Source organism: Citrus sinensis, chromosome 2 (assembly GCF_022201045.2).
Source record: "Citrus sinensis cultivar Valencia sweet orange chromosome 2, DVS_A1.0, whole genome shotgun sequence".
Classification (NCBI taxonomy): domain Eukaryota; kingdom Viridiplantae; phylum Streptophyta; class Magnoliopsida; order Sapindales; family Rutaceae; genus Citrus; species Citrus sinensis.
The window spans coordinates 9,475,680-9,502,890 of NC_068557.1; the positions used below are offsets into that span (position 1 = coordinate 9,475,680).

General features: G+C 35.3%; 3 protein-coding genes across 4 annotated transcripts; 2 read left to right on the forward strand and 1 right to left on the reverse strand.

Moving 5' to 3' along the window:
• The first annotated feature begins 1,608 nt into the window (after nt 1-1,608).
• On the forward strand, nt 1,609-3,633 carry LOC102619360 (60S ribosomal protein L7a-2). Its single transcript, XM_006470039.4, has 7 exons — nt 1,609-1,772; nt 1,894-1,944; nt 2,056-2,257; nt 2,538-2,707; nt 2,796-2,924; nt 3,009-3,101; nt 3,193-3,633. The coding sequence occupies exons 1-7, from the start codon at nt 1,770-1,772 to the stop codon at nt 3,322-3,324; spliced, it is 780 nt and encodes a 259-aa protein (XP_006470102.1). The 5' UTR covers nt 1,609-1,769; the 3' UTR covers nt 3,325-3,633.
• A 748-nt stretch (nt 3,634-4,381) lies between these two features.
• On the forward strand, nt 4,382-12,468 carry LOC102630310 (uncharacterized). Its single transcript, XM_052435529.1, has 11 exons — nt 4,382-4,712; nt 5,143-5,205; nt 5,382-5,482; nt 6,572-7,393; nt 7,468-7,567; nt 7,645-7,797; nt 7,904-8,719; nt 8,809-11,301; nt 11,378-11,438; nt 11,643-11,785; nt 11,869-12,468. The coding sequence occupies exons 1-11, from the start codon at nt 4,637-4,639 to the stop codon at nt 12,189-12,191; spliced, it is 5,151 nt and encodes a 1,716-aa protein (XP_052291489.1). The 5' UTR covers nt 4,382-4,636; the 3' UTR covers nt 12,192-12,468.
• Nucleotides 12,418-16,240, reverse strand: LOC102618878 (pentatricopeptide repeat-containing protein At5g14080). Of its 2 annotated transcripts, none has more exons than XM_006470037.3 (2): nt 14,402-16,240; nt 12,418-14,325 (listed from the first exon to the last, which is right to left on the reverse strand). In XM_006470037.3, the coding sequence occupies exons 1-2, from the start codon at nt 16,059-16,061 to the stop codon at nt 14,027-14,029; spliced, it is 1,959 nt and encodes a 652-aa protein (XP_006470100.1). In that variant the 5' UTR covers nt 16,062-16,240; the 3' UTR covers nt 12,418-14,026. The 2 variants fall into 2 exon arrangements, with proteins under 2 accessions (XP_006470100.1, XP_006470101.1); XM_006470038.4 differs by having other exon boundaries at nt 14,143-14,285.
• Nucleotides 16,241-27,211: the final 10,971 nt, after the last annotated feature.

The window sequence follows — 27,211 nt, forward strand, 5'->3', positions numbered from 1 at the left end:
TTTATGTTTTAATATTTACAATTTATAAGGGCACAAATGTAAACATACTAGTTTTTTACATTTTTTAAGTTAAAAAAATGATATAGTAATTTTTGATAATTTTTTTCAGTTGGAGAAGAGAAATTTTGGAATCTATCCAAAACAAGCTGTTTTGCCATTTTTTTTTTTTTTGGTTTGTTGTTTGTTACATAATTTGTCCATTACTTTTTCTTATTAAGACGAATCGTTTTGCTTTTTTTTTTTTTTTCTATTATGTAATTTGTTCATTATTTCCAATTAATTAAACTAATTATAACTCATTTTTATAAACACATAAAATAACTTAAATTTTGGTGAAATTGATTCAAAATTGAAATTTAATTTAAAATAATTTTATGCTAATTAAATTAATTAGATATATTCTTTTATTGGGAACGTTTCTTACAAAATTTGTGCCTTAATGTTAGCCACTTGAGACAGTAAAAGCCCAACTACAGTGCTTGTGACATGCGGTATATTACATGTAACATTGTTGAGCAACAGTTGTGGTAATGAGAAAGTAACTAGAGAACATATGACATAGGGTACCCAACTTGGAACACAAACACATAGACAAGAGCAATTGTGAATTCAACCGGAATAGCCGCCTAAACCATCCGGCTAGCCGCTTGAACCATCCGGCTAGCCGCTATCTCTGTGGAATGGCTTAATATTACTGTTGCACATGCGGTTAGCCGTGTACATTAGCCGACTAGCCTCTATGTTTGTGAATTGCAGGCAGTTAGTCGCAAACTTTCTGTCATCAAGTCATAATTTTCAGGGCACAGTCAGTTAGCCGCATGAACCATCCAGTTAGCCGCTATGTCTCTGGAATGGATTAATATTACTATTGCACATGTGGTTAGTCGAGTATATTAGCCCCTATCCATTTTGCTAGCCGACTTCTTGTTGATTGTGAAATTACTAAAATACCTCTAAAATTTATAAAATACTGAAATTATTACAAAACACACATAATCAAAGTTCGAAGAACTTAAATACATAAGAAAGAGTAATGATACAGCTACAAACTCTTGTACAAATTTATTTTGTACAAACTGATGTGGCATGATAAGATTGGTTGAATTAAATATCACTTGGTCCACATGATTTGTTTTTATTAATTTATATTTTCATTCAACCAATGAATTAATGCCATGTCAGTTTGTACAAAATAAATTTGTATAAGAGTTTGTGGTTGTATCATTACTCAAGTAGAAATGCTATGAGGTTTAGAGTGTAAAATGATGATTTTATCCTTTAAAAATATGCATCTCTAACACTTAACATTACTTTACTATAGTCGTGTGTTTATAAAGGGTGACCACAGTCGTGTATATATTAATTTACTCAACTATGGTAGTATATTGATAAAGATACTCGATATTAGTTATGTATTTATGAATGTACTTGATTATAATCGTGTATTTATAAAAATACTCGACTGTAATTCTGTATTTGGAAATCAAATTTCAATTTAAGGGTATTTTAGACATTCCTTATCTCAAAAGGCATATTATGATAATTTTGAAGTATGGGGGGTATAACTGGATTAATATCCAAGCTTCAGAGCATACCCGTGATAAATTCCTGGAGAATATATAACTTCATGGATAACCCCTCCTTTATAAGCCTATTTAATGAGCGAATTTTAGGGTTTCTATTCTTTTTCTTCTTTCATTTTGAATTTTTGATGATACCCAGAGGAGCGAAGCATCGTTAGAACTGGTTCGCAAACCCAGCTACTCAAAATGGTGAGTAAGAGTTACATCTCTCTCTTTAAGCAACAAGCCCGTTATAATCTTTTTATTTTGTTAAAACGATGATGGTGAGACAATACATTATTTTACATCTCTTCTCTTTGTTAACCTCCAGGCCCCAAAACGAGGCGTAAAAGCACTAGTCGCTGCATCGAAGAGGAAAACGGTACTTAATTTTACCACTAGTCCATTCTCTTCTTAATGTTCAGGGTTACTTCGTGAGTTTTTTTTGGTTTGGTTCTGACGGTGTCGTTTTTGTGCTTTTGTTATTTTGAAGGAGAAGGTAGTAAATCCACTGTTCGAGAAGCGGCCGAAGCAGTTTGGAATCGGAGGTGCATTGCCACCAAAGAAGGACCTGACCCGCTTTGTTAGATGGCCGACACAAGTCAACATTCAGAGGAAGAAGAAGATTCTTAAACTCAGGCTCAAGGTCCCACCTGCTTTGAACCAATTCACCAAGACCCTCGACAAGAACCTCGGTACTAATTTTAATTTTTTTCTTAGTTATATTTGTAGATTCAGTACATTTTATTATTAGTTACAAGGTTCTTGTTCATTGTTCTTTTACTGTTGTGTGAGGTATGTATATAACACTTCTGTAGCATGTGGTATGTCGTCCTGTGATTAAGTGACTAAACACTTGTTTTGGTAATATGATTTAGTTTTTTGTCTTTTGGCACAATATTTGTATGTTGTTAATGGTAAAAAAAATGATGGAAAAAAATGGTTGATGAATTCATTTGTGAAACTTATCTGCAGCATCAAACTTGTTCAAGATGCTTCTCAAGTACAGGCCTGAGGATAGAGCAGCAAAGAAGGAGAGACTGCTGAAAAAGGCTCAGGCAGAGGCTGAAGGAAAAACGGTTGAGAGTAAGAAACCCATTGTTGTAAAATATGGGCTTAACCATGTGACCTATCTTATTGAGCAGGTATTGTTTTTCCTCAATTGCACTTCAATTTCACTCTTATGTTGGATTTCTTTTCCCTATCAATTGTCCAATTAAAACTTCCTTGCAGAACAAGGCACAATTGGTGGTTATTGCCCATGACGTGGACCCAGTAGAGTTGGTTGTCTGGCTACCAGCCTTGTGTAGGAAGATGGAGATCCCATACTGCATTGTGAAGGGGAAAGCTCGCTTGGGAGTGGTAATTATGTAATTTTTTTTGTTAGCTTTAAAATTTGTTTTAGCATAAATTATTCAAGAACTAAATTATTGCGAATTCTGATAGATTGTCCACAAGAAAACTGCATCTGTTTTGTGCTTGACCACAGTCAAGAATGAAGATAAGATGGAGTTCAGCAGAATCTTAGAGGCTATCAAGGTGATATAAAGTTAAAATCTTTTATTAGGTGTACAATATTAGTCTTTCGATAGTTGATTGATTTTTTTGTACATCCTTTTTGTTGTCTCAGGCTAATTTTAATGATAAATACGACGAGCATAGGAAAAAGTGGGGTGGTGGAATTATGGGTTCAAAATCACAAGCCAAGACCAAGGCTAAAGAAAAGCTCCTTGCTAAGGAAGCTGCCCAGAGAATGTCTTAAGAGCCAATCTTTTGCAATTTTGTTAATCTACTGCAATTTTGTTATTTAGGATATGAGCATTGGGGCTTTTTACCCTCTGAGATTTTTGGTTATTTTGAAGTTGTTCAGGCTGATTACAGAGGTTTTCTTTCATTATAGGGTGATTAAATTTAATTGAGAAGCAGGATATTTTTTTACATGAATATGCATTCTTGTCATGGGTTTAGTCCTGATTCAATGCAAATGCTTGTTTAGTATAAGTTGTTTTTCACCATCATTGAACATTTATATCTCTGCCTTCAGTCTCCTAGTATATTCCTATCTTGTGAACCTGTGTAATTTTCCAGTGAGTTAATTTTGTTTAGAACATGCACTTTTTTCAACTTCCGATGGGTGAGCAAGGCCTTTAACATCATACTGTCAGTGGAAGTTCTGTAATGGCTGATGTTTATGGTCTTTGTGCTACATCTAGATCTTCTTGTTGGAACTGTGTCGGTACAAATAACTGGTACCTTTAAGATTTTAATTCTGATACAATAAAAAAGATTCTTGAGGACCTTGCTTGTTCTGTGTACTTCTTTCAACATCAGCATAAAAATCATGTGTACATGAAACAAATTAGTAGGAATTGTTGCCTGGCGCTGACATCTTATTACTTGATCATTCATCTAGAAGAAAATCTCCAGTAATATCTTACACTTGTTTTCTTCCCTACAATGGGCTTTTTAATTCATTTTTGGTGACCCCTTTTTGTCTTTTAACTGCTTTAATCTCTAAAAAAGAGTGATTATCTTATTATTCAATATACATTTGCTAATTGGTAAATTGCAATCACGTCACTAGTGGGTATCATTTCATACTGCCAATCACACGGCCAAACGTCATAATTTATTCCCACAAATATGAATTTTTCAAGGATAAGCAAAGGGTAAATAATAAATTGAATCAGTAGTGATGAATAGTAGGTTTTATGTATTTAAACGAATAATATGAATAAAGTAACCCTGGGACATTTGAAAAAATAGAAAGCAAATTTCAGAGTTAAAGCACTACTGAGTGTGCTATTGTTAGCGTTGGGTCGTTGGCAAATTAAAGAACTCGCCAATTAAATTATTTGAAAAAAAATGCAATTCATTTTTTTTGTATTATAAAATAAAAAAATAAAAAAATAATAGCAGTATTAACATCTCTTAAAAAGAAAATACACACACACACTGTCTGTTTCTCTCTGAATCTCTGCAATTCAACAAACCCTAGCCATCTCTTTGTGTCTCTTTCTCTCTCTACTCTCTCGCCAATTCTCAGGCTTTTAATTTTCCTGCAAATTCCTGTGATGGCTGACGGAAAGCTTGATCTGCCGGACGATCTCCTCTCCACCAAAACGTTCGATCAACGCCGCTCTGTCAAAGGTTTTATTTATTTATTTTATTTTATATTTTTTCAATCTTAATTTGTATTTATCTAATCTCATTGTTACGGAAATAAACCTTCATAGCTACATCTGATCGATCTGCGCCTCATAAAAATATATATGTGTTTTCTTATTATCAATTGTGAGCTTTGTGTATTTCTCAAAGGTTACTTTGAATTTAGGCTTCTAAGTCTGCTTTGTCTTATCATAAATCTGTTATTTTCTGTTTCGGGCGCTCATCTACTTCTAATCGTCTGCAGGTCAATTTTTGATTTCCTTATATTGTTTATTTCTTTACTATGGCTATTAAGTGCAACTATGAACATGAATTTTAGTAGTTTATAATTTTTTTTATTTGATTTTAAATGAATGATTCAGTCTGGTGTGTGAATATATGTACCAATAATTTTAATTTTGTGTCGTGCTAGATGAAGCTTGGGGCGGCAGTGGTGACGAGAAGTCAGCTATGGGGTTACTTGATGAGTCAAAAGGTGGACTAATTATTTTTGCTGGAGTTCTGTAAATGTTGTAACTTGGTTTGACAAGGACACGCGTGAATGCTTTCGTTGTGTATTCAATTTCTTTATTCTGCCTTTTATTCTGTTTGTGTATGCTTGTGTGGTTCTTACGGTGGTTTTGTATGGTTGCAATTTTACTCTGGTTGCAGTTGCTGATCAGGCAACTTCAGACAGCAGCATTCCTTTGTCTCCGCAGTGGCTTTATGCTAAACCAATTGATGCCAAGACATCAAGTACAGGAGCATCAGGGGTATGAAAATCTTGAATAATAATACTATTACAGTTAATTATTTGTGTCTAACCTGGTAGAGCCTTTTATTACATATGAAAGAGGTGGGCAGGTATGTTTCTAGGTTATTCACTGGTACATCATGGTCAATGGGTTTATAAACTTTTCAATTTTCTTGCTTGCTGGAGTGATGCTTGCTTTTATTTTCAGAAGGAAATAAATTTTCATTATATGTTGCTACTGGCATGTTATGCTTCCAAGATTGCCTGTAGGTAATCTTGATTGATTGATATTTCTGCCATTTGCTGTATTGTGATCCAAAATCAGTTGATTTTGTCTCTTACCTTGATTATGCATTGGTTGCTACTGAAGTTTGTTGAAAGAAAGATCTTTTCTTCCTTAACCCAATATGATAATGCTCCTGAATTTGTTTTTTTTAGTATCTCTCGACAGTAAATTTGTATATTCGGCTATTAAGTGACTCTATATCAGCCTTTTATGAATTTTCTCTAATTGTAAAATGTCTATATTGTTAGGCATTCCCATCACTGCTGAATATGTTATGATATCTGTTAAGGTTGTTTCAGACTTGCAGCTTGAAATATCTTATGAGATGAGATGCTTGATGTCATGTTTGTAGATATCTTTTTAAATGCTGCGGTGAAGAATTTTTCACTTCTATAATTGCTGGCCTCCATTTATATTTGTCCCTTCCAATTGCAGTGGTATATTGATCCATGCTCATTTAGAGCCTCTGGATAACTTGTGTTATGGAGATTGGGGGCAGAAAATTTTATGTCTTTCTTTACAGATACTCTTGACCGTGTTTTTGGACCAAGTTTATTAGCATATTGCTGCAAAAAGTTCCGTGTGAAAGAGAAGTCTATGCATTTTTTTTTTAACTTCTATTTAAATTGGTTTGGTCTTTTTGCTCAAGTCATAATTCCAAAACTGAGTAAGCTAGATTTTGTTTTGGTTTATGAAAAAAAAAATATTGTCCAGGTCAGGATCGTTGGTCATCACTATTGAAGTTTCACTACTGCTCTGAAATTTTCTTAATAGCATGTTTGTTACTCACCTTTATCTCTATCTGTACCCAAAAAATGGCAGGAAATGCGTGCACCAAATTCTTTGCCTCATGGAAATGTCACTGATCCTAATCTAAAAGACAGTTGGCGTTTAGATGGATCTCAGGATAAGAAAGACTGGAGGAAGATTGTGCCTGATGTTGAAAGCAACCGCCGTTGGCGTGAAGAGGAGAGAGAAACGGGCTTACTTGGTAGAAGAGATCGCAGAAAAGAAGATCGTCGTGCTGATGCCTTATCTAAGGATATGTCTGAAACTAGACCCCTGTCTTCTACAGATCGTTGGCATGATTCCCGGAGAGATAGCAAGTGGACTTCAAGATGGGGTCCTGAAGATAAAGACAAGGATTCTCGAAATGAAAAAAGGACAGATGTTGAGAAGGAAGATATTCAGATTGACAGACAATCTTTTGTCAGTGGGAATCGCCCAGCCTCTGAGCGTGACAATGACTCTCGTGATAAGTGGAGGCCACGCCATCGTATGGAAGCTCATGCTGGTGGTTCGGCTGCATATCGCTCTGCACCAGGATTTGGGCCAGAGAGGGGACGGATGGAAGGCTCAAATGTGCGATTTGCAGCAGGACGTGGAAGGTCTGGTAATAATGGAATCACAGGCAGATCCCCTTCTGTATCTGTTATTGGTTCTGTTCCTGTAGATAAATTATGCAGCTCCTCTGCTGCCAGTACATATTGCTACCCTAGAGGAAAGCTTCTTGACATTTATCGCAAGCATAAGACTGTTCCGAGTTTTGATGCCATACCTGATGAGATGGAACACGTGTCACTGATAACACAAGTAGCAGCCATTGAGCCATTGGCTTTTGTTGCTCCTGATGCAGAGGAAGAGGTATATAGTTTCTTTCAGTAAGTATATATCATTGTAGTAATGGCTGCTTCAAATTGGATCTTTGTTTTCTGCAGGCTGTTCTTTGGGACATATGGAAAGGAAAAATCGGAAGCAGTGGTGTGTTGCAGAATTCATTTAGGGACAAAAATGTGCCATCTAGTGATGATATTACAGGTTAGAGTTGCTTTTCATGGGCTGTTGTAGAATAAAATATTTTATTTTTCTCTGATGGAGGATTATTTTCTATCCAGGTTTTGATGCCACGAGTGGAGGACAAGTGGTTGCTTTGGTGCTGTCTGACGAAACTATTGAAACTGTTGAAAATGCTGCTGTACATATTTCTTCTCAAGATAATGGAGCTGCGGGACTAGATACATCTGATTCACTGGCAGCTGTTTCCAAGGGTAAGAAAGTATCATTTTAAAGCTATGGCAGTTACTTTAATTCGAGTATATTGATGATAAATAACTAATTGAGTGCATGTATATTTGAACTTATTCTCCATTTCAGAAAGGGATGCTTTGATAGAAGGCAAAGAGAAGTTTATGACAGGAACAACTGATGCAGTTGTACATGATGGCTTGATAAGTTCAATTTTTAACAGACAAAATATCTGCAGTGCAGGGGAGACTTGTGGTCTGAGTAATAGTGTGAATGATCTGAAATATTCTGAAAGCCAACAACGAGCAGATTTGATTCTGTCAAAGCATTCTAAGTTAGGGTTTATTGAGCCAGTTACTTTAGATGTTGGTGGCCAGCTTCCTGATGATTCAAGTTCTCTATTTGATTTTACATCCCTCCAGAAAAATTCAAGTAGTGATCAGCTTCATCTTCAAGGCGATGACAAGGCTCATTCAGTGGATGTCTTACCTCCAGACCCAGAGGATTTAAGCTTGTTTTATCTTGATCCTCAAGGAGAAATTCAGGGACCATATATGGGAATTGATATCATTATGTGGTTTGAGCAAGGCTATTTTGGAACCGATTTACCTGTTCGGTTGTCAGATGCCCCTGCTGGATCACCCTTTCAAGAACTTGGTGAAATTATGCCACATCTAAAATTTAAAGCTGCGTCTGCCCCTGGTACTAATCTAACTGCCACATCACAGCTATCTGATGCTGTTGGAGGTACCTTGGAAGACAGCCTCGCCCCTAGTGTTTCTGGTTCTGACTTTAAGGGGTCTGCTGTTGCAAATGATCAACAGTGGGTTTCAACTGCAGCTTCGAGCATTAATTATTATTCAAGAGTGCCTAATAATGAAAATAAGTCCGAGTTGCATTATGCTGATGATAAGAACTTCCAAAATTCTGTTGCTCAAGATGAAGGTATGTTACATGGCTTAAATTTTCTATTAATATTTATAATTGTATCTGATTGTTATGCCACTTCAAGTGCTTATGTTTATATGCTACAGAAATTGTCTTCCCTGGGAGGCCTGCAAGTAGCTGTGGAAATCAATTTAGGAAATCTGCTAGTGATATTCACAGTTCTATATCGAGTCCTGCTAGCCATCATTCCCTTGCTAATGAATTTTCTGAAACTACCATGCCTAAACATCAGGATGATGATAAATTGCATCCTTTTGGCCTTTTGATGTCTGAGCTCAAAGACAGCTCTCACTTGAGGCGTACTCAGTCATCAAATATGGCCTCAGGCATAGGTGATCAGGATCAGGTCATGGATTCTTTACTTGAGAGAGAAGCCACATTTGTCAATCAGAGTGGTTTTCGTATGACGGCTGATCAACCCTCTTTCGGGGAGTCCTTGTCTGATGATTATAGGAAAAACACACATTCTAAACAAAACATTCATCAAGGTTCTGTAGATGCTCACCACTTGTTGCGTAGGGAGCAAACAGTGAACGGTTTTAATCTGGGAGAGCACATAATATCACAAAAGTTGCAAAATGAACTACAACATCACAATCTGTTGTCTCATCATTCTTCACATGCCACTGGATTGGGAATAGAGGAAATTCCTGGTTATGCTCTTTCTCAGAGCAAGAACCTAAGTCTGCAACGTTCAGGCCATCCACGATTAGAAATGGAACAACTATTGGAACTTCAATTTCCACAGCAGCGACACCTTGAGCTTCAACAACAGCGGCACCTTGAGCTTCAACAACAGCAGCACCTTGAGCTTCAGCAACAACGGCATCTCGAAGAACTCCAACAACAAAGGCAACTTGAAGAACTCAAACAGCAGAGGCGACTTGAAGAACTCCAACAACGGAGGCAACTTGAAGAACTCCAACAACGGAGGCATCTTGAAGAACTTCAACAGCGGCATCTTGAAGAACTCCAACAACAGAGGCATCTTGAAGAACTTCAGCAACTGCGAAATATTGAACTTCAGCAACAGAGGCATCTTGAGCTTCAGCAACAGCAACGGTTATTGCAGCATCAGCAACAGCAGCAACAGCAGCAGCAGCAGCAGCGTCTCAACCAAATGAAATTGCTTCAGCAAGAACAGCAACAGCAGTTTCTTTGGGAACAGTTATTGCAGCATCAGATATCTGATCCTGTTTATGGACGGTTGAAGGCAGATACTATGAGAGACAACCCGCTCGATCAGGTTCAGTTAAGGATGCACCTTCTGCATGAACTTCAACAAAACTTTCAAAAAGGGCAGTTTGATCCATCAATGGAGCAGATTATCCAAGCAAAGATTGGTCAGAATGCACACCGAGGACAGTCAGCTGCTTTACTAGACCTCATATCACAGGCAAAGCATCGAAATATGCTTTCTTCAGAACAGCAGCTTCATTTTCAGCAAGACCCTTTGCAGGGTCGGCAAGTATTGTCATTGAGGCAGCAGTTGGGGTTGGAGGGGGAAAGGCGCATCAATGGGCCATGGTCAGTGGATGAGGCTGGTCAATTTTTTAGGAATCCTGCTGATCATCACCATGTTCAGTCTGCAGGCCTTAATTCTTCAGATTTTTACCAGCAACATCGGAGGCTTTCCTCACCTGTGGAGCAATTTGACCCTCGTCATTGGAATCCTGCTATACAAGAACAGCATCAGCTAGGCTTTTTTGAACCTAGCTCTACAGCTTTGGATAGGTCAATGAATTTAGATAATGTGAATGCTTGTGGCCAAGGTTTAGATTTCCCAGATCAACATCTGTATATGCATTCCTCTGGCCAGCTTGGTTCTTTGTCTTCAGGTGTCTCTTCTCACTCCCGTCATGTTTCTAATGAGTTTTATGCTTCTTATCCAGGCATGATAGAGCACCACTCCCCAGTGAATAGTGGGCTGCTAGAAAGTAACTGGATTGAGAAACATATTCAACAGTTGAATCTTAAAGCTGAACAGCAAAGAAAGGAGTCAGATATTAATATGAATGCTGTGAATTCAAGTATATGGGCACCCACCACAGGTGATGAGGAGAATTCAAAGCGAGCTCCAATGGACCATTTCCATCAAAACTTGGGTCATAAATCTATGCAGTCATCAGAAGATGATTATCAACATCTTATATCATCTTCTAAAACTCAGGAAACTGTTTGGCCAGTTTCTGAGACACACTCTTTTAATCATCCTTTTAGTCATCTACCAGATCAAGAAGTCAGTGAGATTAGCTCCTTTATTGAAGGCCCTCAAAATTTCAATAACGGTGCAAAATTTAAGCATGCAGGAAACACTGAAAGATTGATCCCAAGATCTAGTTCTGGAGCAACAATGGAACAGTCATTCTTGTCAGGCATTGTAGAACATCCTAACTCTATCAGTAAATCAGCTGCGGAGTCTGAACTGCAAGGGCTGAAGGGGAACAGACATGGGTCAAAAGGCATGAGTTGGTCAGTTTCAGAGATCAAGGATAACTTGGAGGAAACAGAAAATTCGCTGGATTGTGGGGAGCAACCTAGTACTGCCCATAGTAGGCAGAGCTCGCTTAGTACTTCTGGTAATTAGTCAATTATTCTTCTTGGTGGATCTTGTTTTTGTTTAAATGAATGTTGAAAGCACTGAAAACTATGCAGGTGGAAATGGAGGCTATGATATTGGATCAGATAAGTCAGTCGGAGAAGTTTCTAATGACAGGTATGGTTCCCCCCCCCCCCGGCGGATGTATTTGTACTGTGTAAATCACCGTTTTTCATTAAAAAAAAAAAAAAAAGAGCTGCTGTTCACTATTGTTGGAATAGTTTTGCTCAGTGATTTTGGAGTAGCTAGTGGCTAGTGCTATGTTTTGCAACTGTTCACTCCCTTAGCCATGTTGATAAAGAAGTCATTTTTTGTTGACAGGCTACCCACCATGTTACCCAAAGGGCTTGACAATGATTGGAACAAACGCCCAACTGTAACAAGAGTTGCTTCATCTTCCCAGGATGAGCCAACTGCTGCTCCAATTGTCAAGCAGAAAAGTTCAGCTTCCCTTGCATCTGATGGTATAAAATGTGTTTCAGTCACTCTGCTTTTAATTTTTTTGGTTATGGACTATTAGTTCATTTATGGCTGTGGTAACTTTCAGAAGGAAAGCGGGAATCTGTTAATAATCCAGTAGGAGCCAGAGTCTCTGAAACTGGCAAGAAAGATCTGCGATTTAGGAGGACCTCATCTTTCAGTGATGCAGCAGTCTCGGAGACATCATTCATAGACATGCTTAAGAAACCAGTTCATCCAGAAGCAGATCCATCAAATGGGGCTGCTTTTGAGTCATCTGATGGTGCACCAAGTGGGCGGGGTGGCAAAAAGAAAGGAAAGAAAGGAAGGCAGATAGATCCCGCTCTCCTTGGATTTAAAGTTTCTAGCAACCGGATCATGATGGGTGAAATTCAGCGCCTTGAAGATTGACCAGCTACAAGATGTACATATATTGCATTGTGATTTTCTGCATTCTTTGTATAGAAGGATTCTGTACAGTTGAATAGTTCAAGTATCTAGATTTTCGTTGTTTTTGCATTCTTTTTTGTTTGGAGATGCGGTAGCTGATTTTGTTTTCTACACTGCCTTGCCATTCTCAATGTATACAGTAAAACGTAAATGAGGTCTAGCTTGTGTAGATGGGATAGAGAAAATTCAAAATTCTTTTGTAGAGTTGCATATACTAATAAAAGAAATAATTGTTTCATTTTTTTTTTACTTTTATTTTTTGTTTTTGGTAAACCCAAGGTTGGGTGGGCACTCCTAGGACAGATTCCTGAATGTACAAACTTGTTTCCACCCCCAAGATAAATATTTCTGCTTCTCTAGGATTCATGCTTTACTTCTTTCATATTGGATTGCAAATTGATTCGTGGATAATTCAGAAAATGGACGAAATAGCAGATGCTTCGCGGTACCAATGGTTGCCAAACATCGGCTGTTCTTTTAAGTCTTCATGAAGGTTAGCGCAAGTAGAATCCATGCTCTCCTTCCCAATATTAGCTTACTCCCTCAATGAGCTCGTCTAATCATAAACTCTGCTTTATCTTCTTCGTGGTAAGTTTCTTCCGCAGTTTCGTTGTGATAGCAGCTTCGATTCTACTGCATCAATCCTGAATGTACAAAATACAATAATAATAGTTATAGCATTCTTGGTGGAAGGTTTATGCAGTCACGCCATGGGCTTACGCGTTAAATCGGGAGCTCTTATTTTCATTATATTTTCATCTTTGTACTTCTGAATAATTGTCCATCTCTTGCTACCGTAATTATGTAATATAGACGGACGGCTACAGGTATTGAAGAATGACAATTATCTAAAAGTCTGAAAACTTGGTTTCCTATTATTATTGCTGGCAGTAGATAACGACTCTTTTCATGTGCGCTTTCACGCTGCTGCTTGTAACTGGTGCCATCACACCCTTCATAGGACATCTCCATGATCCTTCAAGGAGGCATGTAGTTTACACGAGAAGGCCTGTAATTCATTCCAAGCCTGACTCATCACCTCGGCTACTAGTTTTGCATAGACGACCAAGAGGATATTCCTATTGCCATCAATGTCCTCAATACTTTTTAAGTCCCACCCATCAAAGCCCTATTACCATCTATATCCTCCACTTCATTGTGCTTGCCGGACGTGCAAACTCACTTTTCACAGACCAAAGTCCCTCTATATTTGAACACTTGGTCAGTATCTTCAGATTCTCTGAGCAAAGCAGTCACAGCCTGGTCTCAGTTGTCCTGTTTAATACCATATCTAAAAGAAGGAAACTATCGTGTAATATACAGAGAGGGTGGCTGTGGATTGTGTAGGGGCTGTGGCTGAGATCAAATCCATGGAGAACAATTATGAACTTGCAATGGTGGGAAAGAATCATGACAATCTATCACCAATCAGGTCAGGGCTGACATTTTGGAATGAGTTCAGAGAGTTGGGAATGATAGGTGATGTGTTAGCTTCAGCAGATTTTATGGGCAATACCACAATATTGGTGGTGCAACAACAGACAGAATGTAGGAAGTCACAGTCATGTAAAGGAGGACGACAATTAATAGCCTTGTGTAGGAAGGAGTCCCTTAGAAGTGAGAAGACAATTAATAGACTTAATTTCCACATATTGTACACCGTCACTGCAGAAAAATCTGCATTTTGGTTACTGTTTTTAGTTGCACCAATGAGCCAGATACTAAAACATAAAACATAGTCACTGACTTGGGAGCATTACTCATCCTGCCACTAGGATACCCGACTACCACCCAGGTTATGATCTGCTGCATCCCTTACCAGCACCAATTTCAGAATCTAGGCATTTTTCCTGCAATGCATGAAGCAGCAGAAGAATAGGCTCTGGGTATGAAGAAGACGAAAGTGATGCAAATAATTCTTCAGAAATTTCTTGTAACATTGTAGGTGAGCTCTCCTGAATCCATTTTATATGTTCAATGGCCATTTCAACCTCTCTGGCATCAGCTAAAGATTTCAGCAAGATAACATGGGAGTCTGAATGTCCTAAATCAGAACTGAGACCATGGAGCAACTTAGTAGCAACGAGAAAATGACCTGCATGAAGCTTAATTGAAGCATGTAAATAGCTTCTCATAAGGAAACAAAACATAAGAGAAAGTTGAATTGATACCTCTTCTACAGAGAGAAATCATGAATGTGCTCAAAATGCTACGTGCGAGCATGACATCCTGATTAACAGACTTGTTAAAGACTTCAAAAGCAGCTTGAAGATTTGTTTCTTGACAAAGCCCTTCAAGAAGGGATGTGTAAGTTGTAGCATCAGGCGCCACTCCTTTCTCCAACATATTGTGGAAGAGCCTCAAAGCGCCTTCAATTTCACCAACTTCTGAAAACTTGCTAATAAGTATATTGTACGTCTTCAGATTTCCACTGCAGCCACTAGCAAACATCTGATCCCACAACTTTTTAGCAGGACGCAGCAAATCTTCTCTACAGCATGCTTCCATGAGAGAATTATAAAAAGAAACATCTGGATCTAATCCTTTCCTCTTCATCTCCTGAATAACCCCATATGCTTCTCTTAGTCTCCCTGAAGTGCACAAGAATGAAACCATCACATTGTAACTCTCCATATCAGTGAAATAATCATTAGCAGACAGAACCTTATAAACCTCTACCAATTCATCACTCTTGTTACGCTTACATAAATTCTTACTCAAGTTACTCAATGTCGATAATGTCGGAACTCTCCCTTTCTCAATCATAAAATTAAAAAACACAATAGCAGACCTAGGATCAATGCTCGATACCGAACCTATCAAGGCATTTAAAACATCATCATCAATGGTAAACTTCCCACTAACAATCACTTCGCCCAGTTCTTTTGCTTCACATATTCGTCTCTCCACAATCAAACCTAAAATAAACTCTCTATAGTCATTAGTTCTTGGAGCAACCCCTAGCTTTCTTTTCTTCTTCAAGACTACTTCTCTTTCAAACACAGATCCCATTAGTTTAAACTCTTCAGCTACAATTCTATAAGCAATGAAGTCAGGTTTACACTCTCTTATCCTCAACTCATCTAATACCTTAAAAGCCTCTTCTACTCTTTTACCCTTGCAAAACCCATGAATTATCAAAACCGCAATTACCGACCCATTAATCATTGAATTCTCTCTCTTTCTAACCTCGTCCAACATGCTTAAAACTTGACCCAGTTTAGCATTTTCACAGAACTTCCAAATAAACACACCAAAACCAATGGTACTGAACTCGACACCTCTATGAGACATTTCATCGAACATCTTCAAAGCATTATCAATGTATCCATCAGAAGCTAATACAGCCAACAGAGAGTTGCATATCTCAGGCCCAATGTCTTCACAGTTGAACTTAACTTCATTGAAAACTGAAAAAGCTTTCTGGGTATTCTTTCCTTGGATCAGTGAAGGAATTATAAACCGATAAACTGAAGAATCTAGAGTTATTTTATTAACTTTGACTTGCTTTAAGACGGAGTCAATTGCGTTGATTTGGCGGGAAAGAGAAAGAGATTTGAGGATTGAGTGATAAGAGAGCGGGGAGTGAGTGAAGTTGGGTTGTTGGGAGGCCCAGTTGAAGAAGCCAAGAGCGAGGGAGTGGTGTGTTAAGAGATACGGGTTGATGACTCGGGCCACAAGCGATGGACTCAGTGAGTCACGGAGACCGAGTTGGTGGAGAGTTTGTTCCAGTAATGGGGTCCATTTCCGTGCTGGCCTTGTGCGATTCGAAGCGGAGATTATTGCTTGGCTGATCCGAGTCGCCAAATCAGTTGCTGGTCTCATAGTCATCGGAGTTTAATAACACGGTTGCCGTTGCAGAGAGAAAATGGGAGACCACGAATTAAACGCAGCATTTCACTTTCTTAAAAACAAGGAAAAATATACACCGATCACCTGATTTTTTGTACTTTATCAAAAATACATAATCTTTTTTTTTTTGCAACAATCCACCCGAAGTTTATAAGGTGTATCACCACTCCACTCATGTTATAATACTGTCAGAGTATTTAATAGAATACTCATCAAATGACTATTTTATCCATAAAAAACTTTTAGTTGCAAAGGGGTAATTATAAAAAAATCTTAAAAATAATAAATAACTATCAAATAAAAATCTTAAAAATAATAATAAATAAATTTGATAATAGAAGTTGCATATAAAAATAAATAATTATAAAAAAATCTTAAAACTAAATAATTATAAAAAATCTTAAAATAAATAAATTAGATAACAAATATTAAGAAGAACACCTCCTTCTTCCCCGCCTAGATTGTTTGCAGCCGCTGTTGCGCCCTCTTCACTAAACTCATTAGCCTTAATCAATTTCCTAAATTCATGATTGGACAAAGTTTTTGTTTTTCCAAAAAACAATTTAAAGGCTTAAATAGATTCACGTACAAAAGATAAGAAAATGAACATATTGCATCTGCTTGAATCTTCATAAGCAAAGCTTCTGGAAAGGCAAGACAACATCTAATTGGAGGAAGCATTAAAGAGCTATTCCACAATCTTCTTGTCCCTTCTCTCCATCGCGACGTACCACACATCATTGCCGACGTGCTTCGAGCATCCGTGAGCGGCTTTGTGGATGTGATACTGCGCATTGTCGGCAATTGTTAGCATTGCTGTTATGATGCCCAACGACAGTAATCCTTCAAATATTATCCATGACATGATTTGGGTTCTTGAAATTTTGATTTGAGTATGTTTTGTGTTTTTATCTCTATTTTTTTTTTCGATCTGTGCATTTGGGGTACTAGCAACGCCCCAGCAGTTGGTGGCCGTTTTTGCAAGAGGAATCCGTCATCGTTTTAGTGTGTTTACTTCAAATGACAATTTTAACCCTTTGATGTCAGCAATATTCTAACGAAGTTACGACGGAAGTGGAACGATGATAACTTTGTAAATTTTAAGTAGATTGTTGCAAAAAAAAAAAAAAAAATTTGTGTATTTTTAATAAAGTGCGAAAAATCAGGTGGTCGGTGGGTTGAAAATAAAAAAAGGAAAAATATCCACCGTCCATCTGATTTTGTCTACTTTTTAAAAAATACACAAATCTTAATTTTTTTGGCTGCACTCCACCTAAAGTAAGGTTTTCTTACACTCACCCACTCCCGTGTTCACGCTGTTAAAATCTCGTTGATGTCATAGGGATAAATTTATCATTTGACCCTTCTTCCTACCTCTCAAAATGCTTTGTTTCAGCACAATTAAATTCTTTGTTTCATCTGGTTCTCTTCCAATTCAGAACGAGTCTGAACATACTGATCAAAATTACCGGTATAGAACTTCAATTTCTTGTTTTGCATGTGAATGATGTTCGTGCAAACTCCATTTAGAAAATCCTAGGAGTGTGAAATCACCACCAAGATGCGGTCAAATTTCTTCAAGGTCTCTTCCATCCAGACACAAGCTTCTAGATCTAGATGATTTGTGGGCTCAACGAGTAACAGAATGGTTGGGTTAATAAAGAGTGCACGCGTCAATGCAATCCTCATTCTCCAGCCACCAGAGAAATCACGCGTTTTCTTAGCTTGCATAGTCTTGTTAAAACCAAGACCATCGCCTTCAGGTGCTGCTTGAAGTCCATAGTGTCACCCTCCCACCGGGTAACAACTTGATTTTCACACACCCATATTTCATGGGCTACTTGGTTTATGAGCCTGAAATCATGGTTGACGAGAACCATACCCCCATCCCACTCATTCAATGCCTCAGCAAGCGAGTCGATTATCTCAATATCCAGATGATTAGTTGGCTCATCCAAGAGACCTGCACTTTTATTTTGTTGTGTGTAATAAAGTCAATGTTCTTACCTTTATTTGCAATTAGATTGATATCACCATTTTCTTCACATTACATCACATCATTACCATGCCAAGAAAGAGCAATATCCCCAAAACCATTTGCAACTCCTCCCAATCACCCTCCTCAAACTCTGACAGCAAGCCCCGCAGCCATTATTATCCACCGCTTTCACTCCACCATAAACATTTCAGTAGCAATCTCCATCGAAACTTCAATAGGCAACACCATTTTCCCAGATTCCCTAGCCCAACAATATTTCCTTTTTCTTTCTTCACTACGTACCCAACCTCTCACCAATCTCCTTCAGTTTCTTTGCCACCAATAGCTTGATCTCAATCGATGATCGTGCCACCAGCAGCTCGAGCCTGAAGATAAGGTTTGGGATAAGGTTTCGGCCAGCCACTTTTTTTTTTTTTGCATTTATTTAGGGTAAAATTATAATTTTATATTTAGGGTAAAATAGTCATTTGATCAATTTTCCGTTAGTTCTCTTAACCGTGTGCAAACGGAAGTGGATGAATGCAAGAAAACCTTATTTTAGGTGGAGTACAATAAAAAAAATTAAGATTTGTGTATTTTTGAAAAAGTGGACAAAATTAGGTGGACGGTGGATATTTTCCCAATAAAAAACAATCCCCATGGCAAAATCGGGAATGGCCTATGAGACCGAGTGGAGTGATAAAGTGGTGGGCAGAACCGAACCTAAACTCAAAAAATCGATTCGAAAAATCAGTTCGGTTCGATTTTTTACAGTTTCAATATTCTTTAATAAAAAAATCGAATAGCTTTGATCCGCCACCGAACCGAATAGTTCGGTTGGGTTTCTGGTTCAAAATTGCAGAACTAGAATTGAACCAAAATCCAATGGCAATTTTGAAATTTTGAAATAATACACACATCCAGCAGTACAAAATTGTAAAACTAGAATCAAACTGAAATCCAATGGTAATTTTGAAATAATACACACACAGAGACAGACACACAAACTAGGGATGGCAATGGAGCAGGTATGGATTGAATCTATATTGCTCTATATCCAGATCCGTAATAAAAATTAAGATTCGTATCTGCTCCAGATCCGTCATGGATTTATATTTTTCGCTCCATATCTAGATCCGAAACAAAAAATAAAGATCTATATCTGCTCCAAATCCAAAAAGAAAAATTCAAATTCAAATTTGCTCTAGATCCATCATGAATTCTAAATCTCAATAATAAAAGATCAATATTTTTTTAAAAAGAAAATTTAAGACTAAAATGCATTGGTAACAATTAAATTATATATTTTGTATAAAAAATCTAATAAGTATTGTAACTTCTACTTTTACACCAAAATATACAAATAAGAAAGATAATAAAATATCGATCAAAAGTAATTGCAAGAATAAGATCATTATAATATTCTAATGCCTCCTTTACCATTTTGATATCCACTGCACACCATCATCATTCTAATATTATTAAATAATAATATATAAGTTTAAAATGATTTATTATTTTTAGTGCTTTATTATTTTTATTATGATCATATATTAACTAAATATATGATTAACATAATTATTTTATAGTTGATAGCCACCATTGATTAGTGATTATACAAAATAAATAAGATTATGAGAAAATGATAGAAAATAAACTCAAATCTATGGATTTTCCTAACAATTAAAGAACTTATTCAAGCATTCAAATGAAGTGGAGAAGTTAGAGTATACTAAACAGAAAAAAAGAGACTAAATTGTACAGTGAAAAACTTAAAAAAATGAGAGCAGGCTATCTTAATTTTATTTTACACTTAATAAATTTTTGTCTTATTATCAATTAAGTACCTTTAAATTTTAATATTTTTAAATATATGCTAATTAATAAATTTTATCATCATTTATAATTACATAATTGTTAAGAATTTTTTAAAATAAAATTACATTAAATGGTGAGTGGACATAAATTTAGATCTAAATATTAAGATAAATTCGAATTTGCTCTAGATCCGCCTTAAATTCATGTATCGATATCCAAATCCGATCCAAATCAATTTTAATCCGATCCAAATTCGATCCAATTAAATTCGAATCACATGGACAATTGTTTGGTTCAATTCTAGTTCTGCAATTTTGAACCAGAAATCTGCCAAATTGTTTGGTAAAAATCACACACACACACAATTTTGAACCAAACAATCCGATCCATTGCCATCCTTAACACAAACACACACATACACACACACACACACACACATTACCGCCGATTATGACTAATTTTTACCCAAAATCTGCCAAATTGCTGCCGGCTGCTGATAACAAAACCTTTGCTACTGCCGCTGCCTTTTTGCTTTGCTGCCGCTTCCTTTTGGCTTTGCTGTTACTGCCGCTTCCTTCTGGCTTTGGTTTTGTCGTCGCTTCATTTTTGGGTTTGCTGTTGCCTGCTGATGGCTCTTTGCTTCCTTCTGGCTTCACGATCTAGCACCCATTGCTACCTTCACTGCTGCCAGTGCCACTTCCTTCTAGCTTCAAGATCTAGCAACCACCGCTGCCAAGGCGCATGGTGGTGGTGAGAGCGGAAGCTCAGGGAGCTGGGTTTGTTTTGATTGAAGAAGAAACAAATCCCAGCTCAAGTCTTTCTTTATGATTTATGAATGAAAGAGAGTAAGTAGTAATAATACAGCCTCAATTTTCTTTACTACTTGTACTCCTTTTCTTTTCTTTTTGTCAAATTAACTTGCATAATCATTTTCGATATCATAAATGCTTTTTAGAAATCTATAACATTTATTTGAAGTTAAAAGCTAATGAGTGTCACAACTCTTTTTATTTTCAATTGATTGTGATGGTAGTGAATGATTTGGTTTGGTAATATTATTGATGAAATTATAGATTGCAATTTGTATATTTGCATTTGTACTGATAGTTTTCTAAGGAAACAAAGTAGTTAAATTTGTACAGGTGATGAAAAACCGATATTTTGAACCGAAACCGAACAGGAACCGAAATTGAAATACCAAATCGCAACCGAACCGAACCAAGTCAAGTCGATCGGTTCCAGTTCGATTCTTAATTTATTTAGATTTATTTCGGTTTTTTACAAAATTCTGCACTGAACCAAAATTTTTAATTTTTTCCAATACTGAACCAAACAGAACCGACCTGGTACCTATCCGTAAGAGCGAATTTTGAATAATTAATGAAAAATAAAGTGAAAAAATAATAATTTTTAAATAGGGTGGAATTTGATTTTGTACTCTTTATCCCACTCCCACCTCAATCTCCACTATAAGTAAATTTTTTTTAATTTTTATTTTATCAATTACGATGTCGACTAATAAATTTTTATTTTTATTTTTGTCAAATATAAATAGGCTATAACTATAAAAAAAAATTTTACAATATAATTCTTTATTACAAGTGTTTTATAAATAACGTATGATAAAACATTTTCTTAAAAATATTTGTAGTGAAGTAATAATTATTAATTTTATTATTTGATATTGTAGGATTAAAGTGTCAATCATAGGATATATATGAATATAATAAAGAGAAGATGAAGCAAATAATAAAAGAGTTGAAACATTACTATACAGTTTTATCCTTTTAGTTTTTATTTACCCAAACATTTTACAGTTTTGATATCATTTTAAGATATTATTTCAAACTTTTGAAATTTTTTAATAATTTAAATACTTTATAATATGGTAATAATTTTATTTAAATCACTATTTTTTTAAAAAAATTATGTATTCATACCTATTATAAAATAAGTAAATAAGAAATTAGGTGGCCACTCGACCAAAGAGTTGCTGCCCTTACACTTGTGAGGGCAACGGTTCAAGCCGCTAAAATTTCCTTCCCAATTATGAAGATAATTGTGTAAAAGCAGTCTTCTCTCTCTCTCGAAATGAGAGTGAAGTAGATATCTATCGAATATTTGAGAAGATAAAAATATGAACTCTTGTCCCAGTAATTGTCTGATTGTAAATATATTAATAAATAATCTCATATAATATGAGTTGTAAGGATTGGAGATGAAATTTTTAATTATATAGGAAATTGGTAGGTCTCCCCACCTCCACCCCATCCTATTGCCATCGCCCCCCCCCCTCCCTAATCTCCTGATTTTTACCACCAAGCCCTTTATCTCCATAGGACAATTGACTTTGGTACAATTATTATTATTATTATTTTAAGTTTGGGAGAGTGGCAAAAGGTTAAATTAATTTTTTAGTTCTTATTTCTTTGAGGACTCATTTGAACAACTAGTCGAATAAAACTACTTAAAAATCACTCAATCAAGCATCCCCTGAAGATAACTTTGATACAACAAAATTGAACTGTAAGGAATTTGAATAATATTATTAGATGGAATATATTTAGAAATTAGAACATATTAAAAGTGTGTCCTCTTGAGCGATGATGGGGCAAATCTCAATGAGGACGCTGAGTCTCTAAGGGGGGGTGTATGTAACACCTTAGGGTTTATAAGGGGTGATCCACACTTTAATTGGCAAGACACATTTTTGGGGTGTATGAGCGCCCCATGAACAAAACAGTGCGGGCCTTATTAAGGCCCAAAGTAGACAATATCTTATCAGGTTTGGGTTGGGTTATGATAGAATGTAACACCCCAAAAATCTACCCATGAAAGCGCAAGGGTAAAATTGGAATGAAATCTCACATCATTTATTCTTATTAATAAATCTCAAGATAGACAATCATTTTTCATAGTTTAACCAAATTCTTACACAAAACATCTGAAATAAAGTCTCTAAAGAAAAGTCTGATCCAAAATAAAAACTCTAGCCAAATTTAATCTTTAAAGCAACTCCAAAGATCCACAAAAAAAAAATCTCCATCTAAGTACCCAAGCCACATATCTAATTAATCTACAAAATATTGAAGATTAGGGGTGAGCCGTCAACTCGGTAAGCAAATCCATGCACAATATTTGAAAACCTTTGTCATTATACCTGTAAACATTTTATATCGTCTTACAATAACATCTTCATTTAGCAAAAGGGATTGATTCATGTAAAAGCATGAAAAATATTAAAACATTCGTAAAAATATTAAAACATAAATATTTGATAGCTCATACCTCGTAATCATCATCATTCATCATTTAGGGTACTATACCCCGTATTGTTCCTTGTTCAAGGTATTATACCCCGCATTGTTCATAACATCATTGTGCACAAGAGCATCATTATACCAGCAAGCTGACCATAATATTACATAATATCATAACATTAGCATCGTGTACATTACTACAGATTATGAGCCAAAACATTTTTTAATCCACCTTACATCATTTCCTAAATAGCATTTAAAGTCTTCTAAAAGATTTAAGAACCTTTCTTTGATCATTTAATTCTTTTAGAAAATTCTTTAAGAAAACATTTTGTTTAAGAAAACTAGTTTCTTAAGAAAAATTCATTTTAAAATACATTTTTACAAATTCATTTAAATATTTTAGAAATCAGTTTTGTAAAAATTTTCATTTAAACATAATTCTTATAACATAAATTGCATTTATTATAAAGCACATCAAGCATGAATATACTTACCTCGATCCGCAACAATCAACTCAACACCTTAAGAACAAACCAATGAGCTCACCCACGCCTATAATCATCATAAAAATATCCTTATCAATATTATCTCCAACCTTAAACATAATCCCAATCATCCTTAAATCATAGGCACTTATACTAGCTCAATACTTATACATATTCTAGACATAACATGAGTATCTTGCACATGCTGATTTTTAATAACCTATACACATGTCGGAAAACCATGAAAATTTATAGAGGTATTGTAAACATGCATAGCATTGCATACAAAATTTCACAAAAATCAGCACAAGTGAAAATCAAGTCAGAATATTGACCTTTTACCAAAGTAACAAAACTACCCAGCATCGACCAAAACAAACCTTTACCACTTAGGAAATTCATAAAATATTTTCTAGTACTCGAAATAATCTGTTTCTTTTTTCTAATTATAGAAAACACATTCAGAAAGCATATAATTAAAATTTATAATTTTTGGACTCCTGAAACTATTTTAAAAGTGTTTTATTTCTGAGAACATCTAACCTGTCAAGAAAATTCCATATTTGAAGATAGAATTTCAAAAATTCATATATTTTATTTTACATGCCCAAAAATCGCGATTCCGATTTTTAAAGACAGAGGAAAGATTGCAATTTCATTATAAAATCCTCACATGGCATATAAATGTTGGAGAAAAAAAATAGTTTTTTTAAATTTTTTATAAAACCTTTTAAGATCGCTCTCATACAATATCTAAGAATTTGTAATCTAGAAATTGTACCTTTAAAATCCGATTTGGCTGTTTTCGTTGAAGTGATTTAGGCTCCCAGATCACGATCCGTCACCACCATGCTTGTTAGATCACGAACTGTCACCAATGATCTTCCAGCTTATGACTCAGATTTGATCTGCATTTGACGTGTGGGTGCCTTTATCACCACTAAAGCAACTAGCACGAAAAATTTTTTCTCTCAAAATTAGAGGAAAAAATCTTTTTCTCTGATCTGTATAAAGTGACTGTTATATCTTTCTTTAGAGAAAATAAGCCTTTTTATATCTCCCTTTAGTGAAAACCCTAGTCTCCAAATAATGAAAATCAAAAGTCATGTTACTTGCTTTTTCTATAGGGGGCCCATATTGTAAAATAACATAAAGCCTCTTACATACAAGCATATTAAATGGAGCCTCCCACTAAATGATACATTTAGGCTTTTGACCCAAATGGCTAGTTATCTTGCTTATTAATCCAGTAGTGGTGCAATCAATTAAAAGAGCTAACCGGGGATCATTTGGAAACATACAATAGTGGCTACAACAATTAAGCCTGTAATTAAATACGCCTAATCATTTAATCCCAACTCTACTCCACTATAAGATTGGAACTGACCTCCATAATTGTATGTTCGAATAATAATTTGTCCCAAGCCACATTGATTTCTTTACTGTAAAATTCTTTGTACCACATCATTAATTAAATCGATACCTCAACTCTCCAATCAATTTAATTACATCTCGTTCCTTGATACTTACTAGTTTTCTCTAATGATCATTTTCAACATACTAAATATGTTGACACACTCTGGCAAGAGAATTCTATGATCAAGTGCCGAAAACCCATCAAGAGATGTGTTATACAAATTCTATATTGTTAATCTATAACTCCAATACTCATAATTGCTCCCACTAAGATACCGGGTAATCTTGACTATAAGTATATGTCGTGCCCATTGGTAACTCAAATAGAATAACAATTACAATCATGAAATCATAATTAACTCAAGATTAAGATTACAGTAAAATCAATGCCTATGAGATTTAATAAGTCTGACAATTATTACAAAGTTAATTAAATCTCATATGTGATCATGTTCAATGTAGTCGTACTACATCAATAAATTCATACATGATTAAGACAAATCATTCAATGAATTCATTACAGTCTATACGTAAATAAAGTGTCCAACTTTATTTATCAACTGTGAACTAAATTTATTTAATCATAAGATAACTTGTATTTATGTCTTCTGTGAATCCACATGGTAATCATATAAATACATATAATATGATTAAATGGACTTTAATCAAAATATTAATGCAATTAAGATATTTGAATAAAATACCTCATTTATTTTATTAATCAGAAAAAAAATATTTATTACAATTAAATAAACATATATGCTTTTAAAGAGCATATTTTCCCAACAATAAATTAGCCCAAACTGTTACATGTTTCAGCTTCTGCAATTCTGGAAAATAGTTTCCAGATCTACAGCAGCCGCATGTTATGATTTTTAATAATTTAACCATAATGAATAAAAATTACGAAATTAAACATGCAATCATATGAGACATAGATATGTGGATACAAAAATCACCATAATTTTTAAAGATGTGTAACCTTACAGAAACATTTCCAGAAGTGAGAACCGCCACTGAAAATCAGAATTTTCCAGCACCAATAACCTAACTTCAAAAAATCATAACAATTTTCATACTTGGAGGATTTCAACACAAGACCTATCAATGGAAAGCTTAGCATGTCTAGTATCATGATTTGTAAACGTATTCATGTGATTTTAAATAAAGAAAACGATTTGAAGCAAAGAATATAGACTATTCATATCATCACAGCATTACAAACACACATATATTACCCAAATCATACTACAAGTAATTAAAGGCAGACAATTAATAAAAATAAATCATATAAGTCAAAGAAATACTTAATACTTTAAGGCAAACACCAAGCAAAGAAGTTATAAAACTTTGTTTTCCTTCTCCAAAGACTTATGTTTACCTTCTCCAAAGACTTATGTTTCTTTCTTTTCTTTTTTTTTCTCGGGTTTGTAACGGTGTGGAAAATAAAAGACGAGTTCCTCTTAAAAAGATGGCTTCCTCTTAAATACTTTTGGTAATTAATAAATACTTGAAAAAAATAGAACGCAAGAAAACATGAGTTTTAAGAAAATTCTTTTTTTAAATAAAAGCTAATAACCTATGTAATTGATTTAAAACAAATTGATAAGTTTTACTCACATACAAACACTCAATGATAACTATCCTACCTAATTTAATAAGGGTAAAAGAGGAAACAAATAACAGGCGTTACACAAGGAATTTGATAGCCTATATGGCTATAGATATTGATTTTGATGATAACAAACCACATGTGTTAATTAAACAAAGATTTATGAATTGTGCTTTTATAATAAGAAAATGATGTTATGGAATTAAAGTGTTTTGAACTAAAATGAAAGTATTTAAAAACCTTTGATATTGTTTTAAAATTTCAAATTTGGACATATTTGAAAATATTTAAATATTTTAGGTCATTCTATAATTTCACATAGTTTGGGTGAAATCATAATTTCATAAAGTTTTGGGATTGACAAAGTATTATTTAGAAATTCTGAAATTGGACCTATTTGAAAGCTTTCATAACATTTTGGGCCATAATACAGTTTTATAAAGTTTTAGGGTCAAACTATAATTTTAAAAATATTTCATTGTACCAGTTACTGTAGCAAGCGGCTAACCGGATATGGTAAGCGGCAATCCAGATTTTGGGCAGTAAGCTTCTGGAGC

What these genes read in the sequence shown, in the direction of transcription:
- LOC102619360 (XM_006470039.4), top strand. An exon ending in CTGCATCGAAGAGGAAAACG is followed by an intron (nt 1,945 to 2,055) that starts GTACTTAATTTT and finishes GTTATTTTGAAG; the next exon opens with GAGAAGGTAGTAAATCCACT. An exon ending in TGACCTATCTTATTGAGCAG is followed by an intron (nt 2,708 to 2,795) that starts GTATTGTTTTTC and finishes ACTTCCTTGCAG; the next exon opens with AACAAGGCACAATTGGTGGT.
- LOC102630310 (XM_052435529.1), top strand. Translation starts at nt 4,637, where the DNA reads ATGGCTGACGGAAAGCTTGATCTGCCGGACGATCTCCTCTCCACCAAA. An exon ending in CTCCTGATGCAGAGGAAGAG is followed by an intron (nt 7,394 to 7,467) that starts GTATATAGTTTC and finishes TGTTTTCTGCAG; the next exon opens with GCTGTTCTTTGGGACATATG. An exon ending in TTCTGTTGCTCAAGATGAAG is followed by an intron (nt 8,720 to 8,808) that starts GTATGTTACATG and finishes TATATGCTACAG; the next exon opens with AAATTGTCTTCCCTGGGAGG.
- LOC102618878 (XM_006470037.3), bottom strand. Translation starts at nt 16,061, where the DNA reads ATGACTATGAGACCAGCAACTGATTTGGCGACTCGGATCAGCCAAGCA. An exon ending in GATTTCTCTCTGTAGAAGAG is followed by an intron (nt 14,326 to 14,401) that starts GTATCAATTCAA and finishes AGCTTCATGCAG; the next exon opens with GTCATTTTCTCGTTGCTACT.